Below are 13,847 nucleotides of genomic sequence, written 5' to 3'. Positions count from 1 at the left end.
ATGAGAGAGAAAATGGTATTAAAAATTTGTGCTGCTTGTTCAAGCCCTGTACGTAGGGGCGATGTCAATAGTCAAACTTTTAGTGGTGAAACAGGCAAACTATTGGACAAGGTCTGGGATCAGCATTGAGCCTTTTGTTGTTTATCCTCATCTGGATACACTTACAAGGAACTTAGTGAAGGAGGCAACTTGGTGCATGCTGTTTGCAGATGATATTGTTCTATACAGTGAGGGAAAAGATGGTCTAGAAAAGGATCTTGAAAAAAGGGGAGATGTGTTGAACAGACATGGCCTCAAAATAAGTATAGGAAAAAGAGTAGGTGGTATGTAATTTTCACAATGTGAACAATGAAGAATTATCCTTGAAACTAGATGGGCAGACTGTATCGAAAAGGTAAAGTTTCAAGTATCTGCGTTCCAGAATCTGGGGAAATGGAGGAAGAAATTTAGAGCTAGGATAATAAATGCATGGCTCAAATGGAAAGAGATAAGTGGTGTAGTATGTGACAAGAAGATACCAGTAAGATTGAGAGTCTATAAAAGAATAGTCCATCCAGCTTTAATGTGGGCAACAAAGAAGGATGACTGAATGATCTGTTCCAGAGAAATGTGAATGTTGAGGTGGATGAATGGGATAAGCAAGAAAGACCCCAGAAGGAATGTGTGTGTTAGAAATGTTCAAAGTAACGCCCATAAACAAAAAAAATGGAATTCAGGCTCAAATGGTTTGGTTATGTCAAGTACCGTCCTGACAGCTAAGAGTCCAACAGATCAAGATTCAATGAAAAAAAGGCTGACTCAAGAAGTTGTGGGATGTCATAAAGAAAGACGTGATGAGATAGAGGACATGGCAGTGAACACAGAGCACTTTGGATGGAGAGGACTCCAAGAGCTGACTCCGTTTGATGGGGTTAACGCAAGAAAGATTTTTGTCTTTGCTAATATTTGGAAATTTATGCTATGTTAATCTGTTTTATATATTAAACATAATTTAAAATGTTGATCTTAAAAAGTGTGGTGTACATTTTCAGATCTTCTATGAGAGTTGAATATAGCTAGTAGAGAAGACTTTAATATCCAGAAAGAATAAATGTGGTGTTGCTTATAGTCCTGTGTAATCTGCTTTGTAGTCTTTTATAATTTTGCATTGAAATATTTTCATATGTATCTTGAATTTTTAGCTACAGCATGAGAAGGCTGAACTGGAGCAGCATTTAGAGCAGGAACAGGAGTTTCAAGTGAACAAGCTGATGAAGAAAATTAAAAAACTGGAAAACGATACTATTTCTAAGCAGCTCACTTTGGAGCAGGTAAACATCTATTTTCTGTTCTTTGAAATAAAGTGTTTATCCTAGAGAACAACTTCTGTTCAGATTTTTTTTTTTCCACTGGGGGAAAAAGTGATTTAAAAATACATAAATGTTTTAGGCTCCAAATTTGACCCATTTCTTAAAATCTATAATTTAGCTGGAGGTCATTGTTCAATTTTTTACTGTTTTGGAATAGGAAAAAAATGTTATATTCAAAGGAAATAGCTGATAGAATTTTGTGATCTTTATGGTAAATTATTTAATCTTATGCTTCAGACTGCCTATTTGTATAATAGTGCTTCACAGGGCTGTTACAAGGTTTGTAAAGTACGTTGGCCTTTTGGGCACTGAGAAATACTGGTGTTGCCACCACCATTATAACATATTAGCTCACCTGTACGCACTTGTAGCCACATACAAGTCCTTGAAACGATACACAGGTGTTTACAGTGAAGCAAGGGAAAGCACAAAATGATAAAATAATAACTGAGTAAAACATAGCTTAGTCCCACATGGTTTTACCTTAAAAACAGATGTATGTTTGTTGTTCAGTAGCCACATCTCAAACACCACATCGTTCCCCTAAGTGTATGTACTTCTACTGGAGAAGTTTGCACATCAGTCTGTCCACTGCTTCAGCAGTATCTCTCACACTTAATGCAACTGAAAGACCACACAGAAAAAAATTATTGGTTGAAAGTTACTCCCCATATTTCCAAATCCACTTACCTCAATATAATGCTCCAGCATCTACTTTATGATCCTGCTTCTTTCCCATCTCATAGGAGTGATACACACCTGAGGGGCCACCTTGCAATACTTTGGAAAGGAGGGATGACTTCCCTCCAGACCCGGATGGTCCTATCTCTGTATTGTAGAGGGAAACGTTAGAAAAAGTAACTTAGAAAACAGCATCATGAAAGCTTGTGCTCAAATAAATTGGTTAGTCTCTAAGGTGCCACAAGTACTCCTTTTCTTTTTGCGAATACAGACTAACACGGCTGCTACTCTGAAACCTAAAATTAATATTGAAATATAGACTATATAAATGACAATAAAATCATCATCTTCTCTCCACCAGCACTCACACCTTTTAAAGGTGTTAATACTGTGTCTAGCACTGTCTAGCACTTAGCCTCTCGGCTCATAAACAGACTGGTAATGGGGCTGGTGCGAGCTGCTGCTCTTCACCACGTATTAGATGCTGTCTCTTACAGTGCATATGCTACCCCCACTTGACACGTGTTTCCCACCCCTGCTCTGTGGATAGGGAAAATGGGGTCTCTGCTTCACACAGGGAATAGTTCAGTATAGCAGGAGAAACTCCTGCTTCATCCTGGCTTTGTGCAGGGATTCAGGGAAATAGACTGAAAAGCTGTACACTCCCAAAGTGGCTTGGAAAGACTCTACATGAGGACTCCCAGAGCAAGGGCAAGCATATCATTATGTTCATACATGATACTAGGTAACGAAACTGTCAACAAAGTTAGAGAAATTATACCCAAAATGCAAAACATAAATAGACTGTAAATAGAGAATTATCACTTTCATTTTTAGTAATCCAATTTATGGGATATTTTTATATACTATTGCAAATGATTTCAAATGAGTTGGGAGTTGTCTTTGTAATGTTGGGATGGAGTGACTTTTAAATCATCTGATTTTTTTGTAATTGATTTAAATTGAGGCTCTGTAAAACTAATTGGAAAATGTGTGCTGTCGCAATTTTAGGTGAAAACTTTAATGAATTAAATTATAAATTTTTTACAATTCTTTTATGGATAGGGTATCTTTTGAATTTTACAACACTGCTAGAGGCAAAAATCAAAATACTGGAAATTGAAGTCCTGATCTTGCAAATACTTAAGCAGGTGTACTTGATTCGCATTTACTGTACTTCAGTGGGACTTTCTCTGTTTAAAATTAAGCATGGACATTGCATCATTAGGGAGCAAAAACTGTTCTTATTAAACTTCTTGTGGCGTAAAGCTGTCACTTCAAAACCAAAAGCTCTACACTGAAAAGTTATTTCTACTTTCAGTATATTAACAAAATTACTGTGAACTTTTTATAAAGGTAGGCCAGACTTTTCCAACCCATATTTAGGCACCTAATTGTGGGATTTTCAAAAGCACCTAATGACTTATGAGTACACGTGCCATTGACTTCAAAAGGCAAAACCTGATGAAGGATTGCCTGGCCACAGGATTTCAACTTTCTTTATTTATGGAAATGGAGCATATTGGAAGGGTATGTTGGTTGCAAATATGTCACAGGCTATTTGCTAATCAAGTTGTTTGAATTTGTGGTCTCCTCACAATACAAGGCCCTAGACTTGTCTTTTTCAGCATAGAAGAGCATTTTAAATGTGAGACTAGTAGAATTCCAGAATTTACATAGATGTGTTTTTCCTACTAGTAACTGGAAAACTAATGAAAGTATCACACATACACTTTAGAAATGGAACATTAAAAATTTTTTATTTAAATCAGATTTTCTAATTACATGAGAATTCTTTACTTTCATCCCATTTTATAATGTAAACATGGATTTTAATTATTTTAACCATGATTTTATGCCCCCTACTTTTGTTTTGCACTTTGAACATGTCAAATACTATATATACTAAATATTATTCTGTTTTTCTGTCTGATACTTAAATATGGATTAGAAAATTAGGTGAATGTAGTACCTGACAAAATCATGACCATCACAATCTGGAAACAAACGTTAAACTGAAGTAACTCTCTTAGCCACAAGGTGGTGGTGGAGACCACTTAGAACTAAAGTGCAGACAAACAGAATTGAAATACAAGAAATTTACGGACACTATTTGCACTGATGTGTTGGAGCTGTTTGGTCCCAGAATATTGGAGAGACAAGGTGGTTGAGGTAATGTGTATTATTGGGCTAATGTCTATTGCTGAGAGAGACAAGCTTTGAAGCTTACACAGAACTGTTCTGGTCTTGATACAGAAGTCTTGGTAAACCTGAAAACTCGTCTCTCTTGCCAACAGGCATTACTTCACTCACCTTGTCTCTCTGTAAATTCATTAGTATTTGTGATGGTACTGTATCTTGGGCAGACAGCTTGATAAAATTGTGGAACACAAAACTTTAATAATCAAATTTAAATACAAGAAGTAGGTTTTTGTTAGAATGTTCAAAAAACAAGGAAGTTCAAAGATAAAAGGACTGTGGTGTTACTGTGCTGTCCTCCCGTTTTCTTGTACTTAGGTACCTGGTATAATGCACTAATTTTATATCTGTGCAAAGTTGTTTTGAGTCAAGGATAGATGGTCAATCTTGTCTTTGAATTTTCTTGCTCCTATGAGTTTGGTGTGTTAAAGTTTTTGTTTATATAATTTTCTCTTTTCAGTATGGTAAAATAAATCCGAAGTTCCTTTAAACCCCCTACAGCACATTCTTACTATTTCTCTTTCTCTCCCCCCCCACACACTTTTTTTTAAAGTTAAGGGGATGAATTGAAACAACACTTAACTCCTCTATTACTGTTATGTTAATACCTAGAGACCCCAATTGAGATTGTGACCCCCTTGTGCTACAACCTGTATATGCATGTGGTAAGAAACAGTCAAAAGGCAAGAAAGGGGAAATATTATACAGGTAGGGATTTTAAGGCACAGAGAGAGAATGATTTCCCCAGAGTTACCTAGGTGTGGCAGACCTGGTGCTGGATTTGAATAAGACTATCTTGATGTTGATGTTATGCTTGAGGAGGAGGAAGGATGATTTTAAGGAATGGTTTCAAACTATTGTGGAGACAATATGTGTTAACGTCAGAGGCTACATTGCTTGCTGTGTTGGGGTTCTATGGGATCCAGCACTGTCACAGATTCTCAGATAGTATTGGTGACCCATTGTGTCTTCTTCTGCACATGACTAAGTTCACTATCTCTAGTGCAGAACTTGAAGTGCCTTCATCTCTTCCAGATTTGAGTACTATAGTGTGCTGTTTTTGTGGCACAGGCCAGGGCAACCCACTCCAGGAGTAATCCATTCTGACAGTTATGATTCTGCAGTGCATTTTGTTTTAAAAACATTTGTTTTCTTGTGTTTCTGAATTTTTTACCTGATGTAGTTCTTTGTCTTAAGGCAGATAGCTGAAAACAACAGATCTGAGAGATTTTAACTCTCATTGAGACATCACACTCTGAAGCATAACAGCTAAATTTGAAACTCTGGCAATTTCATTAGCTGGATATTTTAGCTAAAATGAACTGTAATGTGCTTCTCCATTGTTGATGCAGTGATACAGGATGAGATGGTTGTCACAGTTTGCCATCCACGTACTGTAGTCTGCTGTTGTGATTGCAATGCTAGTTGTGGCCTCTTACTGTTTCTTCTTTCAGCTGCTTCCCTAATGAGCAAAGCACAGAGGGCAGCTAGAAGAGATGCAGTTGGGGAGATAAGTAGGACTTTAGCTAAGAGTAGAATCTAGGGCTACAACCGTCCCTTTAGCCCTCGTTCTTGGAAAAAAAAGAGAACAGGATTTGATTCTTAAGAAGAAAGGTTACTCTTTGGGGCCAGCAATATGGTAAGGTGTGAAGGAGAAAAGGGATGGATGAAGCCCAGAGGTAGAGTTGGGATGCTGTGGGAAACAGTAAGTTCAAGTCCTGCAGATAGTTCAACTCAATAGAGTTCAAAAAGGAGACAAAGGAAAAGCATAGAGAAGAAAGAACAATACGCACAAAATATGGAGTTTTGAGGGGGATATAGGTGGAAAACCAAAGAAAGGAGGATATATGGCACAGAAAAACAAAGTGCAGAAATTATTGTGGTCCTAAAAATACCATTTTTTCATTATAGAATGCTGAATGTAACTAAGTTTGGTGAGAACCTAAGGACCATATTCTATCACCTGTGTCTATGCAAATTTCCACTGACAGTGGGAATTTTCCTATTAATCAGAGCGTAGTGTACGATCTTAACCATGTAGCCATAGCCCCTTGCCCTTAGATTAAAATGTAACTAGTCCCTGCCAAACTCATTTTGTAGACACAACTGACTTTAGTCTGTGCTTGAAGTCCACTTGGAAGCTCCTTAGTGCAGAACACAGCTGCCTGCGAAGAGCTACAAAAGGATCTCTCAAAACTAGGTGACTGGGCAACAAAATGGCAGATGAAATACAGTGTTGATAAATGCAAACTAACTCATATTGGAGAACATAATTGCAACTATACATGTAAAACGATGGGGTCTAAATTGGCTGTTACCACTCAAGAAAGAGATCTTGGAGTCATTGTGGATAGTTCTCTGAAAGCATTCACTCAATGTGCAGTGGCAGTCAAAAAAGCAAAGAGAATGTTGGGAATCATTAAAAAAGGGATAGATAATAAGACCGAACATATCATATTGCCTCTGTATAAATCCATAAGTACGCCTACATCTTGAGTACTGTGTGCGGATGTGGTCACTCCATCTCAAAAAAGATATATTGGAATCGGAAAAAGTTGAGAAAAGGGCAACAAAAGTGAGTAGGGGTATGAAATGGCTTCCGTCTGAGGAGTTATTAATAAGACTGGGACTTTTCAGCTTGGAAAAGAGACGATTAAGGGAGGATATGATAGAGGTCTATACAATCATGACTGGTGTGGAGCAAGTAAATAAGGAAGTGTTTACTCCTTCTCATAGCACAAGAACTACAGGTCACCAAATGAAATTAATGGGCAGCAGGTTTAAAACAAACAAAAGGAAGTATTTTTTCACACAATGCACAGTCAACCTTTGGAACTTCTTGCGAGAGGATTTTGTGACGGCCAAGACTATAACAGGATTCAAAAAAGAACTAGATAAGCTCATGGAGGACAGGTCCATCAGTGGCTATTAGCCAGGGTGGCAGGGATGGTGTCCTGAACCTCTGTTTACCAGAAGCTGGGAATGGGCAACAGGGCATGGACCACTTGATGATTACCTGTTCTGTTCATTCCTTGTGGGGAACCTGACATTGGCCAGTGTCAGAAGACAGGATGCTGGGCTAGATGGAGTAATATGGCTGTTCTTATGTACGTCCCATTCCAGCATTTAAGGTCTATAAGGAGATATTTGCTTTCCGTACCTGTATTTGAACACTTTGTGCTGCTGCAGGTGCACTCGTGGCAGTGGAACCTCCATGGCTGAGGACCCTTGCTTCTGGAGTTCACTTCACTTGGGAGTCCATCAGAGCCTGTCTCTTGACCTTCAGGGCATGATGCAAGGCTCATTTATTTTTAGTGTCTGATGGAATCTGAGTTTGTTGGTAATTGTTGATTGACTGAAGAAAATTTATATTACTTTGTTTTCCTCGCATAAGGTTTTTTCAGTTGTGCTAGGCTGTACCTGAAATGTAAAAGCAATTAAAAGAAGAGTTCAGATATGATTAATGTAATCTGAATTGTATGAATTAAGTGATGCAGAGACCACTGTACTGCAACAGCTGATCTGTAGTCACCCCCTATCATCAGGTGATCATAGAATCATAGGATTCGAAAGCACCTCGAAAGGTCATCTGGTCCACTACCCTGTACTCATGGCAGAAGTAAGTATTATCTAGACCACCCCTGACAGGTGTTCGTTGAATCTCCATTATTGGAGATTTTTAAGATCAGGTTAGACAATCTCCCTAGGCAATTTATTCCAGTGCTTAACCACCCTGACAGTTAGGAAGTTTTCCTAATGTCCGATCTAAACTTCCCTTCATGGTGTAGTAACAATGTGTATGGTGGTAATTTTGGGGGTAGGGAGGAGTGAATTCTCAGAATGTCCTGTATTCTTCCAAGCACTGGAGAGAGGAATTGGCTAAAGAGCAGTGTGCTAAACACTTTCAGTGTATATCTTCAGCTTTTGCTAGAGTCAGGATCCACATTCTAATGTGGATCCACATTCTAATGCCTTGAATGTTTACTGCAACATACTGTTTCTTTTGACTTTTGGTTGTATTAAGTATAAATTTCCTTAACTGTTAATCTAGAATCTCAATTCAAAAGCACTTTTTAAAATTAAAAAATAACTGTCTGTATTAAAGATTCTGTCACACAAATACAAAGGAAAGGCTTATTAGTTCTTCCTTCAGTTTTTTTATTTTCTTTAACTGATGATAGAGATATTTATTATCATTTTTAAAAAAGTCATGATTTGAATACAATAGTCTTTTCATTAGCAGTAACAAATTTTGTACTCAGCTTTGATGAAAAAACTTGTATTTGGAAGGTAAACTATTTCATGAAGCACTTGAATATCTAATTTTGCTTTGGTATCTGAATTAATTTATTAATAATGACAATTCACTTGTCTTACAGGAAGGGTGCACTGTATGTAAGGGCTAAAGCACAGGTCTGAGATTCAAGAGATTTGGATTCAATTTCTGACTCAGCCATAAATATGCAGAATGGCTGTGAGCAAATCATAATCTCTGTTCCTCAGTTTTCCCATTTGTAAAATGAGAAAATTTATTTCCACATCAGGTGTGGTGTTAGTACAGGTGAGTCACATCATACACGCATTTAATTTACGCAAATTCAACTATACACGCTCGACAAAAAAAAAAAAGAAAAAGAACAAGATACTTGTAAATAGTGCAGGCGATTCTGCCCACCATTCCACTCAATGAGTGTATGCCCCGGAGTGAGCATGAGATGAGAGAAGTGAATCTGCTGTTCCCTCAGTCGGTCTCAGTTCCTGCATGCCTCTCATAGTGTGAGCATCTCGCACTGAGTGTGATTCTAGTGTTTAAAGATACTGTACATATTTTTCATACAACATAAAATTTCAATACAACATGCCCCTAAACGCAAGCCAACTACTTCATCTGGTGCTCAACTGAAGAAACAGTGATCTGTTCCAATGCTGGAGGAAAAACTGGCTGTGCTGAACTTATTGAGAGATGGTATGTTGGTCTCCAACATGGTGCGTAAATATGGCCACAGCGAATCTAGCATCCGTGCCATCAAGATTCAAGAGAGAGAAATTCATCAAGCCGTGGCATCAAGTGCTCCAAAAACTGCTAAGTTGACAAGCCAGGTGCGTGATAAGACTTTAGTGAAGACTGAAAAGGCATTAAACTTATGGCTGGAAGACATGAACCGTAAATGTGTGCCTATCAATGGCAACACATTGCAAGAAAAGGCTCTTAGCCTCTATGTGCTGTTCAAACCTCCCGCTGAAGAAGGATAGCCTTCTGATGAGAAGGAATTCAAAGCCAGCCAAGGTTGGCTTAACAGTTTTAGGAACTGCTTCAACCTCAAAAACATGCAGACGACTGGTGAAGCTGCATCTGCAACGAAGAGGCAACAAAAGCCTACCCCGAACAATTAAAGAAAATCATAGAAGAAAAGAGCTATCTTCCGGAACAAGTTTTTAATGCTGACGAGACTGGGCTCTTCTGGGGAAAAAGAAAAAAAATGCCCAACTGCACTTACAGTTCAAAATCAGAAGTACAAGCCCCTGGCTTCAAAGCAGCTAAAGACTGTGTGACTGTGTTGTTTTGTGGCAATGCGGCTGGGCATTTAATAAAGCCCGGCTTGCTCTACAGGGCTGCAAATTTCTGTGCCCTAAAAGGCAAGAACAAAAATCTCCTGCCTGCATTCTGGCAATCAAATAAAAAGGCTTGGGTGATGGCAGCATTATTTCTGGATTGTTTCCACAAGTGTTTCATTCTGGAGGTCAAGCGGTACCTTGAAGAGAAAGGACTTGACTTTAAAGTGTTGCTGATCGTAGACAATGCTCCTGGCCACCCTGTGGCACTCCGGTTTGCGTATAACGACGTTGAAGTCGTCTTTCTCCCCCCCCAATACCACCTCCAGCCTCTTGACCAAGGAGTGATTTGCTGTTTCAAGGACACGTACACGAGGCTTACATTCTCACGGATACATAGCGCTATGGATGTTGATCCCAATCTTAATGTGATGGAGAGTTGGAAGTCCTTCAACATTGCCAATTGCATCACTTATATTAAATAGGCAATGGATGCAATCAAGCCTGAAACAGCCAACACATGTGGGCGAAAACTCTGGAAAGAATGTGTGAATGATTTTAAGGATTTCCCAACCATTGACAAAGAAGTGAAATGCATTGTTCAGGTGGCCAGGCAAGTGGGTGGTGATGGCTTCGTTGACATCTTTGAGGAGGAAATTGAAGAATTAATTGAGAGCCATAGAGAAACATTAAGTAACGAAGACTTAGAGGAACTGATAATCATCTACAGAAGACGAAGATGATGATGACAAACAGGAAGAGCCAGCAAGTTGGAATCTTCATAAATTTGCTGAAGTGTTCCAAGGAGCAAAATACTGGAATGATTTAATTTCGGAATACGATCCCTCTGTGGAATGAAGCCTCAAAATCACAAGTAGTATTACGGACAATTTGAGACCATATCAAGAAATGTTTGAGCAGCTCAAGAGACAACAGCGACAGTTGCTGATCACCATGTTTTTCAAGGAAAAACAACCAGCAGCAAATGAGCCTATGCAATCAACTTCTCAAGCTGAACCAGAGCCAACCACTTCGTCTACAACTAGCTCTCCATCACCCAAGCTCTCCGTCACCTGGATTGACATCAAGCAGTGATGACCCCTGTAATTACCCCTCTATAATTAAAAATACAGTACTGTAAAATTATATTTTGCATATCTACTCTTTATTATATACTGTACATTACTGTAGACATTATACATTTATACATATTACTGTACAGGAATGTATACACAAACCATGTACAGTATACTGTATTTTATGGGCGATTTAAGGGATTTTCAAGGGTAATTTGACTATACGTGATTTTCGCCTTACGTGCTGACTTTAGAACCTAATCCCCACGTAAGATCCGACTCCACTGTATCTGGTTGGTTTGAGATCAACAGATGGAAAGTGGTATAGAAGGGCAAACTATTAAAGCCTAAGTACATTTCGTTACTGTTACTTTTCTCTTCAGAGCTACTGAACTTCGATGTCTTCACAGTTACAACTGTGCCTGTTGAACTTGCAATGCATTCTCATCCAGAACTGACTACTGTCCAGCTTCTTTTGGGATATTTTGATGTGCTGGATTTTTCCTATTTTCTGGTAGCTCATACTTGGATCAATAATGGTTACTAGTCTTTTAATAGCCATTTGATAACTGAGAAACTCTATGTACCCTAGTTTCTGCTGGCATTAGAATTTGGTTCTATAACAGTTATCTAAAAACAGAGAAACCACTTTTCTTCATTGCTCTCTGCGTTTACCTGTGACGCACACAACTTTCCTGTCATGTCAAGCAAACATAAACCTCTGTAGTGTCAGCTTTTGTTGTTTAATTCTCCACTTTAAATTATTTTTTAAAATTACCCATAAAAATAATTGTATATACAGTAGATGTGTAAGCAGTGAATACACTGTCAATTAAAATTACTGTGACATATGCAATGAGTGGTGTCTCTGCTAGGACCTATCCTTTCACTTGCTGGCCACATTGCCTTTCTGTGGTATGGGAAAAGACAAAGCAACCCAAACTTGGGAATGAGAGGTTCTGTGAAGAAGGGGTCCCTGTAGGGAGAAAAGGCAATGCACACTTAAGGCAGTTTACATACCTGTATTGATGTGGTTCCATGATCTCCATTTACTTTGACGCTATTCACTATTTGTTTTAATGATTCTACAGTTTTTCCCCCCACATTTAGCAATAGGCTGAATATTAAACTTTCCAGAATAAAAATCTTACACAGTAAAGTCAATTCCTATCTTTTTCACCGAACAATTTTCTTCCTCAGCTAAGACGAGAGAAGATTGACCTTGAAAATACATTGGAACAAGAACAAGAAGCACTAGTGAATCGTCTCTGGAAGAGGATGGATAAACTTGAAGCAGAGAAACGGTTTGTCTTGTCATGTGTTCATTATTATAGATACACCATTTAATACTTCATTTTTCAGTCGCAACAGGCTTGTTTGATCTGCCAAAGGCATAGAAGTTACAGCATTTCAAAAGTTACTTGTTTACAAGAGACAATGTATCACATACTTGGCTGCTTAAATTTCCTAAAAAGTAGTAGTACAAGAAACAAGGGAACTGGGAAACCAGGGAGGAACTTGCAAACTTGCTCTCTTACTATTTGCTGATAGGCTGATTTTAATGCTATTTTAAAAGGTGACCTGCAAAGAAAATAACTGGGCTTGTACCCTTTCTTTGCTGCTTTATCTTGTATAAAGAAGTCTTGAAAGTGTTTTGTTTTTTCTTTTCTGCTTGTTTATCCCATAAGAAAGTCAGGTCCCTTGTAGCCTGGAAGACTGACTTAAGGATGAGTAAAATTGTGATATCACAAGAATGAAGAGAGAACTGAGTAATTTGGGAGAAGATATTTTTCATCATTTTTTTTTAAACTTTGTTTTGTCTTTTAACAGCTTTTTAATTTCAGTGATGAATCTTTAACCAAAGGCTCTCTTAAAATAATGTTATACAATCTTTCCCTGCTGTAAGGGTGTTACAGCTCACATTTAATATTCTTGAGACCTCCCAGAGGTTCTTCAGCAAAAGTAGGGACACTCAGGTTTGACATTCCTGATATATTCATGATTTAAAAAAAATTCAAAAAATCTTTTAGACCCTCATAATACATCATAGAAAATCAAAAAAGGGCATAAGTTTATAAGCTCTTAGGGCCAGGGACTCTTCTGTTACACAGCTGTACAGCATCCACCTCAATGAGGCCTTTGATTATTGATTGGGCCTCTGGGAAGTTCTGCAATACAAGTAGTAAGGAAAAAGCCCAGGGTTTAAAAATACCATTGAAAGTAGTTTACATTTGTCCTTATAGTTCTGTCTTGAATGGTAGCCCGCTTAATGGGAAATGCTCTAAAAAACCATATCTCTCATACCAGTGTCAAAAGCTCTGTGAAGAATGGGCCCCTATCTAGGGCTTATGCTGTCTTATCCCTGTGTTCAGCTTCAGCTGCATAGTTTCCTGTTTGACTTTGCCCAGTGTGTGTCTAATAGAGAACAATTTCATATTTTCATGCTGGCAGATTCCTCTCTACCTTGACTTCAAGAACCTTTATGTAGCACATCATTCTATTGCAGAGCTCACTTTATACGAAAAGCATATTGTGCCTGAAACCCTAATAATTAAGACAGATTCCAGGTATTTAAATTTAGGCTTCCTGTAATTTGAAACCCTAGCTATAGAAATACGATGTGAAATACTTTTCTGTGCAGGGATACTAAATAGAATACCTATTTTGGAAACGGTGTCTAGTTTACTTTTCTCCAACACAGTCTGTGAATGCATATATTCAGTAGATCAATAGTGCCGGGAAAAAGTGTTAATGTACACTTTATGAATGTTGCTGTGCTCTGATCTCTTATCTTTGAGGAAAGAGTTCTTTATCAAATAGCACAAATATAAATGTACCACAAGAGTTGGCCTTGAATTTGCTGAGAAGTTACTTAAGAGAATTAGGAGGGGATTAATATAAATCCAAAGTAGTTAAATGTGTAGTACATAAAATTAATAATGGAACAAGGCTATAAATGTTTTATATCTTGTTTCTGCCCCTGTAAATT

At 38.1% G+C, this 13,847-nt stretch overlaps 1 protein-coding gene and 1 long non-coding RNA gene across 7 annotated transcripts in view; one reads left to right on the top strand and one right to left on the bottom strand.

Annotated features, from left to right (window-relative positions):
- Positions 1-13,847, bottom strand: part of LOC140914770 (uncharacterized) — a 75,777-nt gene that overhangs the window by 6,825 nt on the left and 55,105 nt on the right. For all 6 annotated transcript variants that reach the window (XR_012159980.1, XR_012159982.1, XR_012159977.1 and 3 more), the window contains 2 exons: positions 7,390-7,649; positions 1,833-1,973 (listed from right to left, as the gene is read on the bottom strand). This is a non-coding gene — a long non-coding RNA (uncharacterized lncRNA). The remainder of the gene's footprint in view (positions 1-1,832; positions 1,974-7,389; positions 7,650-13,847) is intronic.
- Positions 1-13,847, top strand: part of CCDC6 (coiled-coil domain containing 6) — a 63,744-nt gene that overhangs the window by 32,291 nt on the left and 17,606 nt on the right. The window contains exons 3-4 of the mRNA XM_073353393.1: positions 1,182-1,310; positions 12,059-12,162. Of these exons, the coding sequence (XP_073209494.1) occupies positions 1,182-1,310; positions 12,059-12,162 (233 nt within the window). The remainder of the gene's footprint in view (positions 1-1,181; positions 1,311-12,058; positions 12,163-13,847) is intronic.

The sequence above is a fragment of the Lepidochelys kempii genome, chromosome 7 (assembly GCF_965140265.1).
Source record: "Lepidochelys kempii isolate rLepKem1 chromosome 7, rLepKem1.hap2, whole genome shotgun sequence".
Taxonomy (NCBI): Eukaryota; Metazoa; Chordata; order Testudines; family Cheloniidae; genus Lepidochelys; species Lepidochelys kempii.
The sequence above is the reverse complement of the archived record's forward strand: the minus strand, read 5'-3'. Positions and strand labels throughout refer to the sequence as shown.